The sequence below is a fragment of the Pristiophorus japonicus genome, chromosome 10, assembly GCF_044704955.1.
Source record: "Pristiophorus japonicus isolate sPriJap1 chromosome 10, sPriJap1.hap1, whole genome shotgun sequence".
NCBI lineage: Eukaryota > Metazoa > Chordata > Chondrichthyes > Pristiophoridae > Pristiophorus > Pristiophorus japonicus.
Window position 1 is genome coordinate 131959287 of NC_091986.1, and position 25031 is coordinate 131984317.

The 25031-nt window shown below is 45.3% G+C and overlaps 1 protein-coding gene across 1 annotated transcript in view; it reads left to right on the forward strand.

Annotated features, from left to right (window-relative positions):
• The window catches only part of LOC139275100 (sodium/hydrogen exchanger 2-like), a 116627-nt gene that overhangs the window by 46924 nt on the left and 44672 nt on the right, over positions 1-25031 (forward strand). The window contains exons 4-5 of the mRNA XM_070892097.1: positions 19981-20198; positions 22121-22323. Of these exons, the coding sequence (XP_070748198.1) occupies positions 19981-20198; positions 22121-22323 (421 nt within the window). The remainder of the gene's footprint in view (positions 1-19980; positions 20199-22120; positions 22324-25031) is intronic.

Genomic DNA, 25031 nt, shown 5'->3' on the forward strand with positions numbered 1-25031 from the left:
TGTGAAGGTAGTATGCCTCCATGTGGTCGAAGTTTAAAACTGTTATTTGTACAGTCTTGTGACTGGGGGGTTATGTGATTTTGGCGGGGGTTGGGGGGGTGTTAAGTTTTTTTTTTAAATGGTAAAATAGATTGAATTTGGGCTGATTCACAGTATTTAAAAGGCAAAACTTTTTTTATTGGGCATGGCAGTGTTACGTTTAGAATTGCTCCACAAGACTGTACATCTTCAGCTCAAACTGTTGTGACGTTGGTCTCTTTATTGTGACTCCAGAGTGCCGAAGCAGCATGGTAGATTACCTTTTTACCTGCTTGCCCAGGGTGCACAGGTGACCCTTGGGTCTCCCACAGCTGTGCCCCCTGGTGGCAAGTCTTACACATTGGTGAGGTTTACATACATAACATCATCCGCCACCCCCAACTCCCCCCCCAAAGTCTTATGTACAAGTTATTTACAGGTTGAGGCGATCTGGCGCTCTGCGTTCCCGGGTCGATCGCCTGAGTTGAAGTCCTGGCATGGGTGAGTTGGTCAGATCATTGCTGCACTGCCGCGCGGCTGGTCTGATCGGACTAACGGGCATGGTGGGTTCATCTTCGTGGTTGACGGCGAGGTCGATTGTGTTAGTGGGTCTCTGGAGGCCAGGTCCTTTCACAGTAGTTCCTGGTTATCTGTAGTTCACAGTTTGGTCTGGTCCACATGCTTTCTGCGTTTGCCCATTACATGGTTTCACAACAAACACTCCATTTTCATCACAAACACTCCATTCCCCTCTTTGGCAATACAGTGCTAGCAGCCCATCTGGGGCCATGATCATGGTCTACTTCATTTATTCTGATTTTGTGTGGAGGAGCCGTACGATCATGATGCATTCTCTGCTGATAGCATAAGGAAGGCCCGGTTCTGAGTGATTCTGTCTGGTGACTGCGTAGCACCGGGGATAGCCAGGTCTGTGGAGAGTCTACCGTGATACGTGTGGTGCTCGGTTTTCTGATTTGGGCTGCCCGCTCCGGACTATTGTCGCTGACCCTAAGGTCCAGCAAGCCAAGGGTGGCAGATATGACCTTGAGACTTTCAGTAGTGGTGGGAGGCCGCGTGGTCCCTGTGGATCCTGGGCCATGGTATGGAGGCCCAGGAACACCAACTGTGTGTAGCCTTCCTGCCTTTCTTTGCAGTAGGGGCCAATTTGATGGGATGAGCATTACGTCTTTGCGACGGATAAGCTGCAACATCCCGTCTAGCGGTTCACCGTTAGCAGGATCCTGGCTGCTCCAGGTCCTAAACTGGGGAGCGGTTACGGTTGACCCCTCGCTTTCTAGCATTTCCATAACAACGAGCAGGTCTGCTGGCTGCGCAGTTTCCACCCCGGTGGTGGCCAACTGAGGGCATCAGTGCCGTTCTCAGTGCTTGGCCCGTGGTGGATCATGTTACAGTGCACAGACAGTGCTAGACCTATTCGAGACAAAGCATTGATAATGATGCCTCTGCTCTCCAAAAACTGTGAGATTGGCAGCTTGTCTGACTCAAGCAAATATTGGGACACTATTTGGTACGTCTCTTTTGTCCCGTGAATGCAGGCTACTGCCTTGGGTAACTTATTGAATACATGTACAACCCGTTGGGGTTCGCCCGCTACTTTGGCTTGCTATACAACACGCCCGACCCCATGTGATAACACATCACTTACTACAAGTACTTTGTCAGATACATATACAACTGGTTGGGGTTCGCCCGCTACTTTGGCTTGCTGTAAGGTACCCCCGACCCTATATGATAATATATAATTTGCCACGAATGGGCGCTCACATGGGTTATATAGTGCAAACAACTTATTGGAACGTAGTGGGTTCCTGGTCTTCTCAGCGGCCACTCCTTTACCTTTGCCCCAAACCCAGTCGTCTTCCTTGCTGGGCAACACGTGCCTCTGTTTTGTTGCGGCAACATCCCATGGTCTGGACGCACTCTTGACCCGTGGTCTGGATGCACTCTCGTCCGTGTCCATGATGCTGACTGCCGCGATGTTCCTCCACAGGGATTTGGCCTCTGGCGTCGGGAAAACACATTCGGATCGTTTCGGCTGGAGTCCCACTCTGCTTGGTCGACTTGGAGCCTCTTCCATCATCGCGAAGAGGTCATCGACTTTGGGTGGTGGGTACATGCCCGTACCACTGCTCGGTTGATCTTTACCTCCTCGTGCTCGTGATGAGCGGCCTGTACTTCGGGGATCTGCAAATGGATCGGCACTTCGATGCCTGGTTCAGCTGAAGGTGGGGGCTTGCTCAGCCTTTGAGCAAGGGAGATGTCGTTCGCTGTTCGCCGTAGAAGGTACACAGAGGTCTTCCCAGTTCCATCGAATCTTCCCCATCCACCTTCTACCAAGCAGCGTTGGCCCATCACCTGAAACAATCCACAGTGGTAAATCATGCACTGCTCCCTCATGGGATACTCTTATGTCCACACTACCAATAACTGGTATCAGTTCCTTGGTGTAGGTGCGCAGCTTTGCCTGAATCAGGATCAGCTTGGGTCATTGTGCTCTGTTGCCCCACAGCCTCTCGAATGCCTTCTGGCTCATAATTGATTGACTCGCCCCCGTGTCCCATTCCATGGAGACTGGAGTGCCATAAAGTTTAACTTTTAACATTATCGGAGGGATTTTGGTAGTGAAGGTGTGTATCCCATACACTTCCTCTTTGAGTTGCCTCTCCTGCTCATTCAGCATGGTCCACGCCGGATCAGTCATCTTCTGCCGACTCTGCCACGTGGTGAGTTGCAGCACATTTGCACATTCGCTGGAGGTGTCCCGTTGTTCTACAGCCCTTGCACACGTCGTGCTTGAATCGACATTGGTGGGCTCGATGATTACCCCCGCAGTGCCAACATGGTGCTAATGGATTCTCATTCACGCCCCACGGCGGGCTCTGAGTCAACCTAGGTCTGGCCTCTGCAGGCGTGTGGGCCCTTCCATGTACAGTTCTGCCTGCTGAAGGCGTTATTTTATGCACAGTACTTGCGGTTGAGTTCCGATGCTGCAATGATATCTGTTTAGTGTTATCGCTCGTGGACATAAAAGCCTGGGCTATCATGATGGCCTTGCTCAGATCTAGGGACTCGGTAGACAGCAGCTTGCAAAAAATGACCTCGTGGCCGATTCCAAGCACGAAAAGTCCCGCAACACTTCCCCCAAAAATACGCACGGTCCCACAAGGCATCTTGGGTCTGTGACATAGCTTGCCACGTCCTAGCCCTTGGAGCGGTAGTGCATATAAAAGCGATACCTGGCCATCAAGATGCTCTCCTTCGGCTTGAGGTGTTCCCGAACCAGCGTGCACAGCTCTTCATATGTCTCCTCTGTTGGTTTCATCGGTGCTAGCAGATTTTTGATGAGGCCATATATCGTGGACCTGCAAACGAGGAGGAGAATCGCCCTGCACTTGACCGCAATTTCTTCCTTTTCCAGCTCATTGGCCATGAAATACTGGTCAAGACACTCAACAAACCCGTCCCAATAATCACCCTCAACAAATCTCTCAAGAATACCAATGGCAGCCATAACTGCGTGAATGTTCGTGATCCATTACTCGTCGCCAATTGTTACATTTAGAATAACTCCACAAGACTATACATCTTCAGCTCAAACTGTTGTGACCTTGGTCTCTTTATTGTAACTCCAGAGTGCAGAAGCAGCATGGTAGATGACCTTTTATACCTGCTTGCCCAGGGTGCACAGGTGACCCTTAGGTCTCCCACAGGTGTGCCCCCTGGTGGCAAGTCTTACACATTGGTGAGGTTTACATACATAACAGGTAGAAACAGAAATAAATCATTTTGGGGCTAAAATTTGTGTCTAGTTTTAGTACAAAAGTTGGTAGGATTTCCCATTCTGTTTTATTCATTCCTAGTTGCCCTTTGTTTAGGCTGTCTCTGTTGAGGAGGCCCTTTTTGTAAGCTAGGCTACATGTTGCAGTGGCTTTGGAAAGAGGAGGATAAATGTAATTGTCAAATATTGCAACTTTAAGGTGCTGTCTTGTAATTAGCTGCTGCCATTAATAATCTGTACTTCTGACTTTACCTCTGTCCTATGCCACATAGTCGTGCTCCTAGTGAACCAATACTCCATGTTCATGTTCTTCCTAATCTGTTGCCCTTCTAATTACTGCCCTATCATCCTCATAGATGTACTTTCTAAAATAATGCAAACAACTATTAAATTATCTTAATTATCTATCATAAAAATTGGTCTTAATCCATGGAATTAAGCACATTCTGTTATGCTCTTTTAAGAAGGAAAAAACACTGAAAATTGTATTCTCTTTTTGTCTCGTGAGTTGAACAATGCAGACCATTATTTGGATACAAAAATGTATTTTTTTTATAAAATACTCACACAAAACTTGCTTACGATGCCTAACCAGCAACAGCCACCTCTTGCCTTCCACAGCTCCACTCGTTTTCTTTTATTCAATTTGCAGCCATTTTTGTCTTTGCATCTGAAGTGGAGCTGCATAATTCCTCTATTCCAAAAACTGCCACAAGGAATTTGGATTTAAATTTTTCATTGTAAATTATTTATTTCCTTTCAATAACTCTTAACTCTTTGATAAGCTTAAGTATTTGCAATACTCATCTCGTTTCTCTCTTTCTCCTTTCTTTCCTCTCTCTTTTCTCTTCTCTTTCTTTCTCTTCTTTCGCGAGTGCCATCTTTTGGAATAAAAGTTCAGCTGATGCCCTGTCTGTATGTTCAGGTGTATACAAAAGATCCCATGGTGCTATTCAAAGAAAAGTGGTCTCCTGGTGTTCCTAAACATTACTCCTTCAATCAATATAATTAAAACAGATTAACTGGTCATTTATCTTATTTGCTGTTTGTGAGACTTTGCTGTGCACACATTGGCTTCTAGGTTTGTCTACATAAACAGTGATTGAACTTAAAGTAATTCATGTGCTGTTGCAACCAAGTTGAGTTTCTGGTTCATCAGAACTTTTCCTCCTGCGACATCTAGCGTTTTGACTGGATTGAAGATTTGCTTTAAATGTTTCTTGAATCTTATGATCAGCCATATGATGAGCTGCCTCCTTCCAGTGCAAACAAATGTATGAAGCGACCTCCATGTGCCTACATGCTTCACAGTGTCTCCTTCCTTGAATTTTCCACATGAGTTTTTAATGGGCCTGCAGAGAACTGTGCCAGAAGATAAATAATAACTAAGGAAAACAGCACACTGAGGAAGCTATAGTGATGTGACCAGAGATTCCAGGAAGTAAACAGCCCACAAACTGGACAGTATTTAGAGTAGGTAGGAACATGGATCGAATCTTAAGATGCAAATTCTGATGAGTCTGCCTGTTTAAATACTGAGCATGAGTGACTTAAGTTTTTTTGCCATGAATGTGATGCTTTGCAACTTCAGGGAATGTGGTTGTAAAGTATTCTACATATTTGTCCTATTATGATTCAGTTGTTTGTTTTGTTAGGAATGGATTAGGAATGTCAACTTTTGGAATTTGCATGGATAAGTCTCTTACAGGTATTCGTCTGAATGCCTTCAGAAGTGGAGCTTAGAGTGCATCCAGTCTTGTACCTGGTAGAATCAGTCACTGCAATGCTGCTTTGTCTCCCTAAATTCCACTGGAATGATTTGGAAGAAGACAAAATCAAAACAGCTAGAAGGTTTACAGTGTTAATGTTAGATGAAGTCTAGCAACCTCATTCCACACACACATTTGCATCTATTCATGTTTTGTATTCCAACGGGATGTTGAATCTGATAAACTTCCAACAAAAATCTTGTCCACAGACTAAAGGGGCAGTTTTTGGAACCAGCTGGTGCAGTCTTCATAACTGACGGGCAGGACCAAACATACTGACCTTCCCCACTGCCCCTGTCCCCTCATGATTGACGTGTATCAATATTCATCCTTTTTTAAAAAAAAACTCATAATTGAAATATAATTTATTTTTATTTCCTAAATTTTCTTCCTTCAATCTTCTTTCTTCTATATATTTTTGCCCCTTCTCTAGCTGGCTTTGATGTCTACTGCGCTCTGCATCAGGCATTGCCTCTATAGCTGGATAATAAGTGGTACATTAGAATGGCCCAGAACGATTGTCTTTCCATCACTTTGTTTTAATTGCCTGACCTCTCCTTTGGTGATCAGTTCCGGAATGATAACCCAGAAATTGCTTATTAGTGCTTAACATCTCTCTTTTGTTCTCCAGCTCAGCGGGATTGCCATTTTCCTGCCTTTCCAAAATAAATTGGTGCGTCTCCAGCAATCTCTAGCTTCTCTTTCTCGATGTTCTTTCTCCTCTTCCTCCCCCATCTCAGTCCAAGGGATCTTTCCTTGGTTCCCTCTTCATCCTTTATCTACATGTTGCCCCTCAGCAACACCTGCAAGTACAAGGCCAGCTTTTCCATGTATACTGATGATGCCTAGTTCTGCCTCTCCATAAGCTTTGCTTCCCCACCAGCTCTTTCAATCTTTTGACTGCCTCTGTGTTGTCTGACATTAAAGGGAAAAGGTTGTGTTGTTTGCATCCTGCGTTAGGGTGCTAATGGGGCGCAAACAACTTTTCACCCAGATGTGACACCACTACTGACTCCCGTGAAATTCTGCTGGAGTTTAGCAGTGGTGCTAACTGGTAATGCCCCGCTCCTGCCGGTAGTGTCCCGGGCCACTGAGCTGGCGATGACAACATCATCACCATGCGCAGTGACCCGTTTTCGCCCCGTAGCAAACATTCGGTCGTGCCCCATGAGGCTGCCACGGGCGATGCCCGCGACAGCTTCGCGGGATTCATACCGTGCTTTAGGTCTCTCTCCGGGCGAAAATGAAAGTGGTCCTGCACGTCATTTTCCTATCACTGGGTCTGTGCCGTGATTTTGCAGCCCAGCACTCAGCTTCTGTGCCGGGCAGCTGCCACAGCACCCCACTCTCTGGTAGTCCAGCAGTGGCCCCTTCTCCCTAATGCAGAGTCCGCAGCGTGCACTCCCCTTTAATAAAAAGGGAGGTCCCTGTGTTCCCACGAGTACTATGCGCCTCTCTACGTAGTGCTAGAAAATTTGCGTTGGTTAGCGACCCCGGACTTGCTCCCGAGAGGAAGTGGAGCGTGAGATTTTGCGCTCCACTTCCTCTCAGGGAGGTAAGCACAATTTAGCTAGTGGGCGGGACTTCTGCACCTGGCGCAGGAAGTCCCGCCTTGCAGCTGGGCGGTACGCAATTTCGTGCTCTAACTCTTTAGTTGAATTCCTCTATCTCAAATCAATTGTGAATTCCTCTATCTCAAATTAAGACCAAAGCTATCCTCATTGGCCCTCCTCTGCTTCTGGTTCCATCTCCTTCCCTGGTGACTGTCTTGGGCTGGACCAGAGACCATTCCTGTTTGGCCCTGACCCGAATGTTCAATCCCACATTCTATCCATTACCAACACTGCTTATTTCCACTTTCACAACATTGCCTGCATCTTCCCCTACCTTTACTGCTGAAACAATTGTACATTCCATTCTTATCTCCAAATTCAACTGCACAAATTATTTCCTTTTATGGCCTTCCATCTTTACCTTCCATAGACTCTATAATGTACCATGTATGTATGTTATTCCAAAGTAATTCTCTCTTGCCTATCACCTGGCCTATATTGGTGCCCCTGTCCCCCAACATATATTCAAAGTTCTCTTTTTAACCCCTCTATGGCTCTGACCCATGCTTATCTGTAGTCTCCAGCTCAATATCGCCACATGAATTTTCTGTTCCTCTGACTATGGCCTGCTATGCAATGTATTTTTCCCTATTCCCTTCACCTTGTATTGGTGACAGAGCCTTCAGCTGCCTTGTTCTTACTCTCTGGAACTCCATCTCAACCTTTCTATCCATCTTTCTTATTTATTAATTTTTTTTTTAAACCAATCTCTTTGACTAAGCTTGTGCTCATTGTCTGTTTTCACTGCCCATCCATGAAACATTTTTGGGACTTTCCATTATATTAAAGGGACTATACTATATTATCAAGTATTTGTCTGTCATTCCTTTGTCATCTATTTTGATATAGTCATTCACCCATTTAAAATACCTGTGTTAAAATAATGGAAAAAGGAATATCATGTACCCATGTTAAGTGTTTGTCCGCTACCATTGTTGAGCATTTTTGTTTTGTTTGTGGAAAAGAGTCACAATTCATCCTGTGCCATTTAATATATAGGTGTTGTATAACAAAATCCATAACTATAAACCAGCGATTTGTTTTTTAAGTCACTTGCACATGTTCAGTGTTTTAATCCCTGCAATGTAATCTATTGATTATGAGACCATTAGTGATGCAAATTGTAGGTCAAATAGTTGGAACTTCCTGTTTGTTACTGATAGTGGTTGTGGTTTTGAAAAAAAATCCATTTAGTTTCAGAGGTTTCTTATTTCAAAGAAACTATCAGAGCTTCTGCTGAAGGATTGTATTTCTTTGAGGCTCCCCATAGCTTTTTTTTTAACTTCTCAGAAATTCTATTTGCATAAAGTAAGGCTGTGAATATCTCTGACATCAGGTAAAGTAAGACCACAACATTTCCCCTCACCGCCGACCACTTTATTTTTTTGTTGAAGCGGGCAAGGAAAAAGTGCTGGCGGGAGGTGTCATATAAAAAATGTCCACTGGTGAGATGTATGAGCATAACACAGAACTATAAAAGCTAAGATTCAGTTAGCCCTTGTTTAAAGGGGAAACTCTAACCAGCAAGCCCCATAAGATAAGATGTTGTGGTTTCCACACATACAGAGTTAGTTCCATTAAGTCATCCTCGACTCCGAGGGACTGCCTAAAAAGAGAAGAGTTCCATATCTCAACTATGTGACAGTGGGAATGTGACTTGAGTGGACAGAATGTTCTTCATAGTGAAAGAGGGGAAATGTGAAGGAATATCACTCTGGTTACTGAAGCCCACTTCCTGGTGGACAGCCTGAGAGCTCTCCGACATGCTCCTGCATTTCCGATAAAATGATGCAGGGAGACTTTATTTGGGAATGTAAAAGGGTGACCCAATATCTTTATTATTTTGTATTAAAGTTGGACTATTAACTTAAATTCCTCTGCCAGGTATTCCAAATAGATTTGTGGACAAATCCTACATTATTCTAATTACCAGAAACGACTGCTACTGGTTGTGTGAAGGATATTGGAAATCTGTTTCCTGGAATGTTGCATTGAAAATGATATGGCTAATTGAGATAAAGTAATGTATTGCAAAGCATTCTCTTTACCAAGTAATTTTAAATGGAAAGTTTTGACCATTTGTATGAGCACATCTACACATCACAAATCTATTAACAATATTTTCTTTCACAAATGCATTGAAAAGATGAAAATACAATGAGATCCCCTGGTGGTGAAAAACTGCAAAGTCACATCTCCGTTTCTCCACAGCACATTAATTTATAATTCAGAACATGAGAGTGTAGAACCAGAAAGGTATCATCTTCATCATAGACCTACTGCTTCCACAGATGATGTAAAATTTGTCCCATTGTGAACTTCACCCAATTCTTTTAAACTTTTAGGAATTAGCTAACCGCATGTAAAGCTTCCAAAAGCCCCATGTAATTTCTCTGCTTTGCTAAATCAACTGCAAAGATAGCAATCTAACTTTAAAGATGATGTTACCCAACTCTGACCAAATGACAATTTTGCCTGCAATGCAGAACATTTTGACACCTGGGCCTATGTTTTTTTCCGGCTGACTTTTTCAACCTTCTGTTGAACAGATATTCATCTATTTCATCAAAAGTATTAAATTACACAGCGCTAACTGTTCTTGCTGTGTCTGCGGGTTTGGGAGGTGACAGAAATTCTTCTAATCTGTTCAGTTCTATCCATCGTTCATCATGTGGAGGCCTGTGTCGCTCTTTCTGCACACATTCTTGTGCATCACACCCTCTAGTGCATCAATGACCATTTTCAGTGCACCCAAAATTGTACCTAATCTTCTAAATGTGCCCTTACCAATGAGTTCTATGAGATTAAATACAGCCCCTGTATTGTGCTTGATTTGATATTTAACACATCATCATAGGCGGTCCCTCGAACGAGGATGACGTGCTACCACGAGAGTTAACAGATGTGCCGAATAACCTTCCAAATGTACTAGGGGACAGTGGGTCTAGTGAAAAGGAGGAACTGAAGGATATCCTTATCAGGCGGGAAATTGTGTTAGGGAAATTAATGGGATTGACGGCTGATAAATACCTGGGGCCTGATAGTCTATATCCCAGAGTACTTCAGGAAGTGGCCCTAGAAATAGTGGATGCATTGCTGATCATTTTCCAACAGTCTATCGACTCTGGATCAGTTTCTATGGACTGGAGAGTAGCTAATGTAACACCACTTTTTTAACAAAGGAGGGAGAGAGAAAACGGGTAATTATAGACCAGTTAACCTGACATCAGTAGTGGGGAAAATGTTGGAATCAATCATTAAGGATGAAATAGCAGTGCATTTGGAAAGCAGTGACAGGATCGGTCCAAGTCAGCATGGATTTATGAAAGGGAAATCATGCTTGATGAATCTTCTGGAATTTTTTGAGGATGTAACTAGCAGAGTGGACAAGGGAGAACCAGTGGATGTAGTGTATTTGGACTTTCAAAAGGCTTTTGACAAGGTCCCGCACACGAGATTGGTGTGCAAAGTCAAAGCGCATGGTATTGGGGGTAATGTACTGATGTGGATGGAGAACTGGTTGGCAGACAGGAAGCAGAGAGTCGGGATTCTTTTCAGAATGGCAGGTAGTAACTAGTGGAGTGCTGCAGGGCTCAGTGCTGGGACCCCAGCTCTTTACAATATACATTAACAATTTGGATGAAGGAATTGAGTATAATTGAGTGTAAAGTTTGCAGATGACACTAAGCTGGGTGGCGGTGTGAGCTGTGAGGGGGATGCTAAGAGGCTGCAGGGTGACTTGGACAAGTTAGGTGAGTGGGAAAATGCATGGCAGATGCAGTATAATGTGGATAAATGTGAGGTTATCCATTTTGGGGGCAAAAACACGAAGGCGGAATATTATCTGAATGGCGGCAGATTAGGAAAAGGGGAGGTGCAACGAGATCTGGGTGTCATGGTTCATCAGTCATTGAAGGTACAACAGGCGGTGAAGAAGGCAAATGGTATGTTGGCCTTCATAGCTAGGGGATTTGAGTATAGGAGCAGGGAGATCTTACTGCAGTTGTACAGGGCCTTAGTGAGGCCTCACCTGGAATATCGTGTTCAGTTTTGGTCTCCTAATCTGAGGAAGGACGTTCTTGCTATTGAGGGAGTGCAGCGAAGGTTCACCAGACTGATTCCAGGGATGGCTGGACTGTCATATGAGGAGAGACTGGATCAACTGGGCCTTTATTCACGAGTTTAGAAGGATGAGAGGGGATCTCATAGAAACGTATAAGATTCTGACGGGACTGAACAGGTTAGATGCGGGAAGAATGTTCCCGATGTTGGGGAAGTCCAGAACCAGGGGGCATAGTCTTAGGATAAGGAGTAGGTTATTTAGGACGGAGATGAGGAGAAACTTCTTCACTCGGAGAGTTGTTAACCTGTGGAATTCCCTGCCGCAGAGAGTTGTTGATGCCAGCTCATTGGATATATTCAAGAGGGAGTTAGATATGTCCCTTACGGCTAAGGGGATCAAGGGGTATGGAGAGAAAGCAGGAAAGGTGTACTGAGGGAATGATCAGCCATGAACTCATTGAATGGCGGTGCAGGCTCGAATGGGCCGAATGGCCTATTCCTGCACCTATTTTCTATGTTCTATGTTTCTATGTCTCAATGAAGGACCCGATGTTGCAATCCTGAACTCCAGTTGAGGGGATGGAAGATGCCTGTGTGTGGATTTTTGAAAAGTGTGGTGACCGTTGCACATCAGTCACCACACGGATTTGACAGAGCTAGGCCTTTATCCAGTGGCAAGGGTTAAGCAGGACGACTGGAGACCTGCTCTGCTGCATGGACCTAGTGCGCACACATATCACAGTGTGAGCTGACCTGTGCTGTCCCTGGGCCCTCGGCTCTTCTGGGCCCTGTACACTCTGCTTATATCAACACTCACTACCGTGCTGGAGCCCTAGACATACAGATCTTGTGCGGCCAGTGGCAACGTAAAAGCAAACTTGGCAGATTCATTAGTCTGGGTTGGGTCATTGCTCAGGTTGCAGAGATATAAATGTGACCAACTGCAGCACCCAGTCCAGACAATTTCATATTGTCAGCTTTAGTTCCAATGGGCCCAAGTTTGCACCCACGGTTAGAATGATGCACCTCCGTGAGGTGCGCTGACCTTTTAGAACAGAAACGGTGCCTATTATTTATCTTCGTATTCTCCACGCAGCAGCACCGATGTAGGACCCTGGCATAGCGCAGCAGAATGCGTGGGGGAGGGTGGAGCCAGGTCCCGGTGCTGAAACCAGTACTGGGACCTCTGCACATGCTCGCTAGAGTGTGCCCGCATGTGCAGTAGCTCCTCGCCCCCAGATTCTGTGTGCGTATGCTGCAGGCTGTGTGGGAGGGGCCCGAAGCACGCCGCCCTTAGCCCTGGCTGAATGGGCTCCCCGCCGCAACCTGCGAGAGAACAGACAGCAATGTCCGTCATCAGAGACAGGAGATCCCGGGAACAGAAAGCCAAAAAAGAAAGGGAGAAGCAACTGGCACAAGTGACCATCAATAAGGAAGGTGACTGAGAGTACCAAGGAACTTGATAGTGTCTCAGAGATGTTTGCGGGAGGGAGGGGGGGGGATAGCAGGAAAGCAAGGAGATTGGGGGCAAGACATATGTTTTAACGTTGCCCCCCTATACCCTCCCCCTCCTCCTCACCCCCCCATCTCCTTCTCCCACCCTCCTCTTCCGTCCCATCTCTTCCCCCTCCTCTTTCCCCTTCCTCTCTTTTTCCCCCTCCTTCTCTCCCCCTTCTTCTTCCCCCTCTTCTTCTCCCCTCCTCTTCTTCTCCCCCCCTCTTCTTCTCCCCCTCCCCCCCTCTTCTTCTCCCCCCTCCCCCCCTCTTCTTCTCCCCCCTCCCCCTCCTCCCCTCTTTCTTCCCCCCTCCCCTTTCTCCCCCCCCTCCCCTCCCCTTTCTTCCCCCCTCCCCTCCTTCTTCTTCCCCCCCATCCCCTCCTTCTTCTTCCCCCCCCTCCCCTCTTTCTTCCCTCCCCCTCCCCTCCTTCTTCTCCCCCCCCTCCTTCTTCTCCCCCCCTCCTTCTTCTCCCCCCTTCTCCTCCACCTCTCCCCCTCTCCTTCTCCCCCCCTCCTCCCCTCCCTCCTTCTTCTTCCCCCCTCCCCTCCTTCTTCTTCCCCTCCTTCTTCCCCCCCCCTTCCCTCCCCCCCTTCCCTCCCCCCCTCCCCTTCCCCCCCCTCCCCTTCCCCCCCCCTCCCCTTCCCCCCCCCTCCCCTTCCCCCCCCTCCCCTTCCCCCCCCTCCCCTTCCCCCCCCTCCCCTTCCCCCCCCTCCCCTTCCCCCCTCCCCTTCCCCCCCCTCCCCTTCCCCCCCTTCTTCTCCCCCCCCCTCCTTCTTCCCCCCTTCTCCCCTCCTTCTTCCCCTTCTTCCCCCCCCTTCTCCCCTCCTTCTTCTCCCCCCCTTCTTCCCCCCCTCCTTCTTTCCCCCCCCTCCTTCTTTCCCCCCCCTCCTTCTTTTCCCCCCCTCCTTCTTTTCCCCCCCTCCTTCTTTCCCCCCCCTCCTTCTTTCCCCCCCTTCTTCTTCTTTCCCCCCCCTTCTTCTTCTTTCCCCCCCCTTCTTCTTCTTTCCCCCCCCTTCTTCTCTTCCTCCTCTCCCTCCCCCCCCCCCCTGCCAATCCTCTCCCCTCCTCCCCTTTCCCTCATGGCGGCCCTCTGCCTTCACTTCACATAATGGTAGGACTTCTATTTTTTATTTGTTATTGATTGATTGCTTATTACTTTGGTCTTGGTGCATTCGGTGCAGGGTTCCTTCTTTTTTTTGGTTAATTAATTGCTTATTACTTTTTGTGCTTTGTAAGTCTTGGTGCTTTCCTTGTATTTTTTTATTTGTTATTCAATGCTTATTTTTGTGCTTTGTTTAGTGTTTAGTGCATTAAATGTACTTATGGTTCTTTAATGTTGTTGTGAAGGTGTTTAGTGCTTTGGAAAATCCTCTAACTTCCCTTCCCCCCCCCCCCCCCCCCCCCCCCATCCCATCTCTGGCTACCTGCGTCTGATTTCTAAAGTGTCCGCAAGGTTTTTCTGAGCATACAAAAGTGGACACATACGCTGACCTAAGTTAGTTTGGAGTAACTATTGGCTGTCTAAGCTTGTTTAAAACAGGCGTAAGTGGCTGGTAACTACCCCTTTTGGGAAAAAAAAACTGAACTAAAAAGAAACTGAACTAACTCACTGAAACTGGAGCAAACTAAATGTGGAGAATTGCGATTTTTAAGATACTCCAAAAAAACTAGTTGCTCCAAAAAAATAGGAGAAACTCCTGTGGAAACTTGGCCCCTATATGTGTAAAGAAGATCCCCCCACGCCCCCCCCCCCACCTCTCCTGAAGGTGATGACTCACGGTGAGGAAGTGTTCTGCTAGTACTCCTTTATACCTCACTCAAGTATTGGCCTTCGGGTATTACCCCAGACAGTGAGAAGATGCTTTTATTTTGCTCCAATGCCATCCATTCGTGCTGAAACATGCATAACAATCCCCAATAAGATATTTTAAAAATTACAAATGCTGGATATCTGAAATAAGAACAAAGTGCGCAAACACTCAGCAAATCAGGAACATCTGCAGAGAGAAAATGCTGGTTAACATTTGAAGAAAAGTTCTTCTCAGAACTGAAATCTGGAAGCTAAGTGTATTGATAGAATCAGAAAAAGAAAGACTTGCATTTATATAGCACCTTTCATGTCCTCTGGACATCCCAGATTTGGACGCTTTACACCAATGAAGTTCTTTTGAAGTGTAGTCACTATTGTAACACAGGAGACTCGGCAGCCACGTTGTGCACAGCAAGGTCCCACAAACAGTAATGTGATGATGACTAGATATGTTGGATAAATAATAAATCCTGTCCAGAACACTAGGGAGAACTTGACTGTTCTACGAAATAATGCCATGGGATTCTGACAGGGCAGATTATTCCTTGGTTTAATGTCTCAACCGAAAGACAGCACCTCCAACAGTGCAGCACTCCTTTAGTATTGCACTGAAGATTTAGCATAGATTTTATAACACTTAAGGGCTCAATAATCGTGCTCTTATTAAATTGTGTCGCCTCCAAAGACAATCCAGAAAGTTCTTAAAATACAGAAAGAATAAGAGGAAATAAATGGCATACTAACCGTATATTTATAAAAATAAAACACATCAACTTCACGTTTGAGTTTTGGGTCTGCTTTTACTCCACACCAGATTTGTTTTCCAGGACCCACGTCATTTAAAGAGAGTGACCTTCAAAATAAAAACCTGTGTATGTACAGTGTGTGGCATAAAACAAAATGATTCTATGCCCTGCAGGCTTTGTTGTAAATGGTTCACTCCACACTGACTGACCAGCATCTTAAGTGTTGAAGTGCGACTGGGTACCCAAGGTTCCCACCTTTTTGAACTCTTGGGGAGGGTGGGAGGAACAAGCAAACTACTTCAGGACAAGTCAAATTAGAGGCCGAATATCTTGGCCACATTGGATATACCAGCTGGGTGCAAGAGGAGGAGACATTACTTTCTCTTTCTTTTTCTTAAGGACATTAATCATGTGTGGATGATTTTAAATTCTCGAAATACTTTGGGGAAAGTTTGCCATGGTTCTTGCTACTGAGTGCTATGACCTGATTGGACGCAGCTATTATGTCTTAAGTGATTGCTACTTGCTGTCTAGGCCCAGTTGGGTGAGATACAGGCCAATGCTTGTGGCACTGTACCTTCACAAGGAGTCAACATCTGCACAGGAGATGCGATGAAAGAAAATTGGAGGGGGAAAAGAGTGAGAGGTTTTTGTAAGACAAATGAAAGTTTGTTTTTTTAGATGAAGATAAACCTCACCTAAAAATGGGAATTGAATTTAAAAGCTGAATAAAGTCCATAGGATTTCCTTTCCCATTCCATTCCCGCTCTTTAATTGATGGGAAATCGAGCCACAGACCGCAGCAAAGATGTATCACCTTGAGTCTCTACATGAAAAGATTGCAGTTAATGATTGGTGTGTGCTATTCCTGTCATTGACAGTACTCTAATATAAAATTGGGTAACGCTAGAGAATGTACAGTAATGGAGACTCTCATTTTGATGCATCCCCATGTAAAGAGCCAGATTCCTTCTCTTTTACCAATTAATCATGGGCCTCGAAGCTCCAACAGGCCCTAGTTTGGAGCAACAGGAAGTCATCATCATCATCATAGGCAGTCCCTCGCAATCAAGGAATACTTGCTTCCACTCAAAGTGAGTTCCGAGGTGACTGGACAGTCCAATACGGGAATTACAGTCTCTGTCACAGGTGGGACAGACAGTCATTGAAGGAAACATGGAAACATAGAAAATAGGTGCAGGAGTAGGTCATTCGGCCCTTCAAGCCTGCACCACCATTCAATAAGATCATGGCTGATCATTCACCTCAGTACCCCTTTCCTGCTTTCTCTCCATACTCCTTGATCCCTTTAGCCATAAGGACCATATCTAACTCCCTCTTGAATATATCCAATGAACTGGCATCAACAACTCTCTGTGATGGAGAATTCCACAGGTTGACAACTCTCTGAGTGAAGAAGTTTCTCCTCATCTCAGTCCTAAATGGCTTACCCCTTATCCTTAGACTTGTCCCCTGGTTCTGGACTTCCCCAACATCGGGAACATTCTTCCTGCATCTAACCTGTCCAGTCTCATCAGAATTTTATATGTTTCTATGAGATCCCCTCTCATCCTTCTAAACTCCAGTGAATACAGGCCCAGTCGATCCAATCTCTCCTCATATGTCAGTCCTGCCATCCCAGGAATCAGTCTGGTGAACCTTCGCTGCACTCCCTCAATAGCAAGAACATCCTTCCTCAGATTAGGAGACCAAAACTGAACACAATATTCCAGGTGAGGCCTCACCAAGGCCCTGTACAACTGCAGTAAGACCTCCCCGCTCCTATACTCAAATCCTCTCGCTATGAAGGCCAACATGCCATTTTCCGCCTTCACCACCTACTGTACCTGTATGCCAACTTTCAGTGATTAATGTACCATGACACCCCGGTCTCATTGCACCTCCCCTTTTCCTAATCTGCCGCCATTCAGATAATATTCTGCCTACGTGTTTTTCCCACCAAAGTGAATAACTTCACATTTATCCACATTATACTGCATCTGCCATACATTTGCCCACTCCCCTAACCTGTCCAAGTTACCCTGCAGCCTCTTAGCATCTTCATCACAGCTCACACCGCCACCCAGCTTAGTATCATCTGCAAACTTGGAGATATTACACTCAATTCCTTCATCTAAATCGTTAATGTATATTGTAAATAGCTGGGTCCCAGCACTGAGCCCTGTGGCACCCCACTAATCACTGCCTGCTATTCTGAAAAGGACCGGTTTATCTCGACTCTCTGCTCCTGTCGGCCAACCAGTTCTCAATCCACGTCAGTACATTACCCCCAATACCATGTGCTTTAATTTTGCACACCAATCTCTTGTGTGGGACCTTGTCAAGGAAATGGTGGGTGGGACTGGTTTGCCGCATGCTCCTTCCACTGCCTGCGCTTGTTGTCTGCATGCTCTCAGCGACGAGACTCGGTGTTCAGCGCCCTCTCGGATGCTTTTCCTCCACTTAGGGCGGATTTAGGCCAGGGACTCCCAGGTGTCGGTGGGGATGTTGCATTTTATCAAGGAGGCTTTGAGGGTGTCCTTGAAATGCTTCCTCTGTCATCCTTGCCGTGTAGGAGTTCCGAGTAGAGCGCTTGTTTTGGGAGTCTTGTGTCAGGCATGTGAGCAATGTGGCCCGCCCAACAGAGCTGGTCGAGTGTGGTCAGTGCTTCGATGCTGGGGATGTTGGCCTAATCGAGGACGCTAACGTTGGTGCGTCTGTCCTCCCAGGGGATTTGCAGGATCTTGCGGAGACATCGTTGGTTTTATTTCTCCAGCGATTTGAGGTGTCTACTGTATATGGTACACGTCTCTGAGCCGTACATGAGGGCGGGTATCACTACAGACCTGTAGACCATGAGCTTGGTGGCAGATTTGAGGGCCTTATCTTCGAACACTCTTTTCCTCAGGTGGCCGAAGACTGCGCTGACGCACTGGAGGCGGTGTTGAACCTATTCATCGATGTCTACACTTGCTGATAATAGGCTGCAAGAAAAATGCAGGGAACAGCACCAACCCTTGTACATTGCCTTCTTTGACCTCACAAAGGCCTTTGACACTGTTAACCGCGAGGGACTATGGAGCGTCCTCCTCCGTTTCGGCTGCCCCCAAAAGTTTGACACCATCCTCCGCCTGCTCCACGACGATATGCAAGCTGTGATCCGACCAACGGATCCATTACAGACCCAATCCACGTCCGGACCAGGGTCAAGCAGGGCTGCGTCATCGCACTTCTCGATCTTCCTCTTCTTTCTTCCTCTTCCCTCTTCTCGATCTTCCTCGCAGAAGGAAGTAAATTGGGGTGAATAGCATATGGAGTTTGCCGGTTTCTTTGAGTGTTGCTGCCCATGAGCCCCAATCTTTAAAATTAAAAGTGCCTTTGCTTAACTTGGCAAGCGGTACACTTAACTTTTAAAAAAAGAGCACTCTCTTCCCCAGTAGACTATTGTGAAAGTGAGATGTATCTCTGATCCACACTAGGCTGCCTGGGAATTACAGATGTATTTGCTCATTATTAAAAGGCATTTGGGGAAATTAGAACATATCTAACCTAATCAGATCACAGGGGAACTTGGAGATATCTCCTTCACTAAATGGTCAAACAAATCAAACATACTCTCCCTCCCTGCTAGTCTGCCAAAGAAATTAGCACAAAACAAAATAAATTTTGAAAATGATTCCTTTGTATCTTAAAAAAAAAAATGGATTCATTCATCTTTCAATAACATTTGTCTGACTCTTACCAGACTGTGCTCCTCCAGTTCTTCATTATAATGGCTGTTCATCATGTGAGTGCTTGGGGGTTGTTGGGGGCGGGGTGTGGGAGGGAAATTCTCCTCTTTGGCGTGAGGTTCTGGAGGGGGTTATCTGTACCTCACCCAATTCATTCTCACATCATCCTTGATTGGGGATAATTACGGGTGGCAGGCTCCCATCAGGATTCTGTTGCTGCTGCAGCACCAGAAGATCCAGCAATAGACCTTAAAGAGGAAAACCCCCATCACCCAGCCCCACTAAAGGCTTCAGTAGAGACTGAGCCCTTCAACAGATGAGTGTCCAGGGCTGACTGGAGGCTGCTACAAGGCCCTCCATTGGGAGAACTCTCGTTTCTTGGGATTTACTGGCAACTTCCACATGTGGACCCAGTCTGTGGGGGTAAGTGGGATGGTAAGAAGATTGGTGCACCGGGGACCTGGGCCCATATCCTGCTGCCATTTGTATAGGGTGAGTGAAGAAGGAGTGGTTGACGGGTGGGAAAATGGAGACATGAGGGAGGGAAATCCCACTTGAGGGAGTGTTGGGCACCTCTTCCTCCAATTTTTAGTGCTCTCGCTTGATATCGGGCATTTGTACATGTATAATTCTAGCATTGCTAGATGGCCATCAGGAATGGGACCCTTGACTGATTTCCTTTCAACTTCCTAGTTTGGAGACACTAAGATCATTTATTGCACCCTAGGCTAAGATCAGCTAACGTAGTGTATAAACCTTGTATGGATTGTAGCAATGCCAAATTTTGCTTTTACCTACTGAGTCATTTGGGCTGAGAAAAGCTATAATTAAATAGATGGGGAAAATGGCACCCTTTGTTTCTTCTCTGAGGCAATCTCCAGAATTGACAACTGGTTTTATTTGAAATTGAGTTAATATAAAGTATTTCTTCTTCAGATTGATAGCCTGTTCTATAAGTATGAAACATTACGTGGAGGAAAACGTTTCAATGAAGTCCAGCACCACGATTAAGTATTTTCTGAAGATGTGGAGCAGCGTCAGTGAAACTCTCATATTCATCTTCCTCGGTGTATCAACGATCACAGAAACCCATGAATGGAACTGGGCCTTCATTTGCTTCACTCTGTTGTTTTGCTTGATTTGGCGGGCACTAGGTAAACCACAGTTCATTTGTTTAAACTTTAGGTTCAATGCGTAAGGGAGTTCTTCCTGGCGCTGCGCACGGGCCCACTAGAATGTACAATGATTATCGGGAGATCAGGTGCATCTGTAAAGGAATTTGTTTCTTTTATTTAAATTAAATTAATGGCGGGACAATTGGATAGATTCCTTTTTATAGGTGTGCGCTCCAACTTGCCCGATTTTTCCAATATCTGGTGCACTCAGGCGATCTACTGCATTTAGATGCAGACTCAGGAAAACCTCCCCTTGTAAGATTTACATCTATAGGCATTCAAAAGCAAAATATGTAATTTTATATTCACTGCTTTCAATGGTATTAAGCATATTTTCAGTGTGTTAGCAACTCGTGCTGTTAAATCTGACTCCTGCTAAATGATCAGAAAGACCTTCACAGTAGTTTATAGACTCCGACTATCCCAGACTTTCAGTTGAAGGAGCAGGTGGGGCAGCAAATAGCTGTGTTGTGTTTCAGGATTTTCTTTAACAATTTTTCACAAAGAACATTGGGGAAAATGTTAAACTTAAATGTATTCTTTTATATATCTCTATCTGGTCACAACACAATGGAACTGGAGACATTGGTAGTCTAGCAAAGACTGTAAAGTCAAAGAATTATAGAAAATTTTGACACAGAAGGAGGCCATTCGGCCCATCATGTCTGTGCCAGTTGAAAAAAAGTTACCCAGCCTATTCCCACCTTCCAGCACTAGGTTTGTAGCCTTGTAGGTCACAGCTCTTAAGTGCACATCCAAGTACCTTTTAAATGTGATGAGGGTTTCTGACTCTACCACCCTTTCAGGCAGTGAGTTCCAGACTCCCACCATCCTCTGGGTGAAGAAATGTTTCCTCATCTCCCCTCTAATCCTTTAAATAGGAATCTGAGGACAAGCTTTAACAGGGCTCAGAAATGTAGGAGAGGGGTTATTTTAAGTAATGTAAGACAACCCACTGATGTGGAGAAGTGTAGCGTGTTCATTATTTTCATTACATAAAGACAAGTTTTACTAATTGAACATATTTGATCATATGAATTTGATCATACTGTTACTTACTGAAATAAAGCAGCTTACAATTTCTATCTGATCTCATCTCAGGAGGTGCTTCCTCAGACTGTCTTCAAAGAGATTGAAGAAGCACATGTGAAAGGCAGGAATATCCATTTCAGAACACATTTGGATACTATCTTTACCCCTTTCTTACATTATCAAATAGTTAGATATTGGGCAGTATGAGCATGCCCCCACATGTAAGACAGGAGTGCCTAGCACTGCCATACCCGAGAGAATATCTAAGGCAAGAAAGAAAGACTTGGATTTATATCGCGCCTTTCACGACCACCGGATGTCTCAAAGCGCTTTACTGCCAATGAAGTACTTTTGGAGTGTAGTCACTATTGTAATGTGGGAAATGTGGCAGCCAACTTGCACACAGCTATGTGATAATGATCAGATAATCTGTTTTTGTTATGGTGATTGAGGGATAAATATTGGCAGGGCACCGAGGATAACTCCCTGCTCTTCTTCGAAAATAGTGCCATGAGATCTTTTACATCCACCAGAGAGAACAGACAGGGCTTCGGTTTAACATCTCTTAAGACCCTAAACCTGTAACAATCTGGAATATGAATAATATAAAGTCAGTTTAATTTGGTCTATAGACCAGAAATATCTGCAATTTCATTGTGTTCATCTTTTTATGGAAAACGTGTTTGGCAAACCTTGTTTGGGAAGGGCAATATCCAAATGTCATCATGATGGGCTCATACACCAGCGATTTTAATGTGTGCATTGTGTATTTCCAAAGAAAAAAGCATTCCCTAACACAAATGATATGACCCTTTGATGATATATGTACATTGTTCCCAGTTTTTAACCAACATCTGTTTTACTTTCAGGTGTTGTAGTGCTGACTCAGATCATTAACAGATTCCGCAAACTAATAGTCACCCGCAAGGATCAGTTTATCATTGCATATGGTGGGCTGCGAGGGGCTATTTGCTTCTCGCTCGTATTCCTACTTCCTTCTCATGTTTTTCCTCGAAAGAATTTGTTCATCACATCAACTATTGTGGTCATATTCTTCACCGTCTTTGTTCAGGTTAGAATATTCTCCCTATATATCTTGGTTGTTGAAATATCTTGTAAAACTGCTCTTTGCATAAATTCATAAATTACCATTGTAATGAGAGTATTGATAACTAAGAGCTTTCTCACAAAAATAAGTCCATAAATGGCAATTGCACATTTTCATAATTCTGGGTTTCCATTTGAATTGTATGGTATCCACAGGAAATATTCAGGAAGGCAGTATTATCTAGAGGTCTGTGTGGTTTATACATGTGTTGAGAGCAGGACAAGTACTTTAAGTTCCCAATTACACTTGTAAGCTTGATCTGGTCTGTTATGATTTGATATTCATAAACCTTTTGGCTTAATCTTATTGCAACTGTTTTGGACATTCTGATTTGTTTTTAATCATTCCTGGGATGTGGGCGTCGCAAGGAAGGCCAGCATTTAACGCCCATCTCTAACTGCCCTTGAGAAGATGGTGGTGAGCCGCTTTATTGAACCGCTGCAGTCCACGTGGTGAGGGGGAGTTCCAGGATTTTGACCCAACAACAATGAAGGAATGCCGATATATTTCCAAGTCAGGATAGTGTGCAACTTCGAGGGGATCTTGCAGGTGATGATGTTCCCCATGCCCTTGTCTTTCTAGGTGGTAGAGATCACAAGTTTGGGAGGTGCTGTCGAAGAAGCCTTGGCGAGTTGCTGCAGTGCATCTTGTAGATGGTGTACACTGCAGCCAATTTGCAATGGTGGTGGAGGGAGTAATTTTTTAAGGTGGTGGATGGGGTGCCAATCAAACAGATTATTTTGTCCAGGATGGTGTCGAGCTTCTTGAGTGTTGTTGGAGCTGCATTCATCTAGGCAAGTGGAGAGTATTCCATCACACGCCTGACTTGTGCATTATTGATGGTGGAAAGGCGATGGGGAGTGAGGAGGTGAGACAATCACTGGAGAATACTAAGCCTCTGACCCGCTCTTGAAGCTACCGTGTTTATGAGAATGATCCAGTTAAGTTTCTGGTCAATGGTGAGCCCCAGGATGCTGATGGTGGGGGATTCAGTGACGGTAATGCTGTTGAATGTCAAGGGGTGGTGGTTAGATTCTCGCTTGTTGGAGATATTCATTTCCTGGCACTTGTGTGGCACGAATGTTACTTGCCACTTATCAGCCCAAGTCTGAAAGTCATTCAGGTCTTGCTGCAAGTGGGCATGGCCTGCTTCATTATCTGATGAGTTGCAAATGGAACTCATCAGACCTCAAAAGTAGTAATCTCGGGATTGCTACCAGTGCCACGTGCTAGTCAGAGTAGGAATCGCAGGATAGCGCAGATGAATACGTGGCTTGAGCAGTGGTGCAGCAGGGAGGGATTCAAATTCCTGGGGCATTGGAACCGGTTCTGGGGGAGGTGGGACCAGTACAACCTGGGCAGGACCGGAACCAATGTCCGAGGGGGAGTGTTTGCTAGTGCTGTTGGGGAGGAGTTAAACTAATATGGCAGGGGGATGGGAACCAATGCAGGGAGACAGAGGGAGACAAAAAGGAGGCAAAAGCAAAAGACAGAAAGGAGATGAGGAAAAGTGGAGGGCAAAGAAATCTAAGGCAAAGAACAAAAAGGGCCACTGTACAGCAAAATTCTAAAAGGACAAAGGGTGTTAAAAAAACAAGCCTGAAGGCTTTGTGTCTTAATGCAAGGAGTATCCGCAATAAGGTGGATGAATTAACTGTGCAAATAGACGTTAACAAATATGATGTGATTGGGATTATGGAGACGTGGCTCCAGGATGATCAGGGCTGGGAACTCAACATCCAGGGGTATTCAACATTCAGGAAGGATAGAATAAAAGGAAAAGGAGGTGGGGTAGCATTGCTGGTTAAAGAGGAGATTAATGCAATAGTTAGGAAAGACATTAGCTTGGATGATGTGGAATCTATATGGGTAGAGCTGCAGAACGCCAAAGGGCAAAAACTTTAGTGGGAGTTGTGTACAGACCTCCAAACAGTAGTAGTGATGTTGAGGAGGGCATCAAACAGGAAATTAGGGGTGCATGCAATAAAGGTGTAGCAGTTATAATGGGTGACTTTAATATGCACATAGATTGGGCTAGCCAAACTGGAAGCAATACGGTGGAGGAGGATTTCCTGGAGTGCATAAGGGATGGTTTTCTAGACCAATATGTCGAGGAACCAACTAGGGGGGAGGCCATCTTAGACTGGGTGTTGTGTAATGAGAGAGGATTAATTAGCAATCTCGTTGTGCGAGGCCCCTTGGGGAAGAGTGACCATAATATGGTGGAATTCTGCATTAGGATGGAGAATGAAACAGCTAATTCAGAGACCATGGTCCAGAACTTAAAGAAAGGTAACTTTGAAGGTATGAGGCATGAATTGGCTAGGATAGATTGGCGAATGATACTTAGGGGGTTGACTGTGGATGGGCAATGGCAGACATTTAGAGACCGCATGGATGAATTACAACAATTGTACATTCCTGTCTGGCGTAAAAATAAAAAAGGGAAGGTGGCTCAACAGTGGCTATCTAGGGAAATCAGGGATAGTATTAAAGCCAAGGAAGTGGCATACAAATTGGCCAGAAATAGCAGCGAACCCGGGGACTGGGAGAAATTTAGAACTCAGCAGAGGAGGACAAAGGGTTTGATTAGGGCAGGGAAAGTGGAGTACGAGAAGAAGCTTGCAGGGAACATTAAGGCGGATTGCAAAAGTTTCTATAGGTATGTAAAG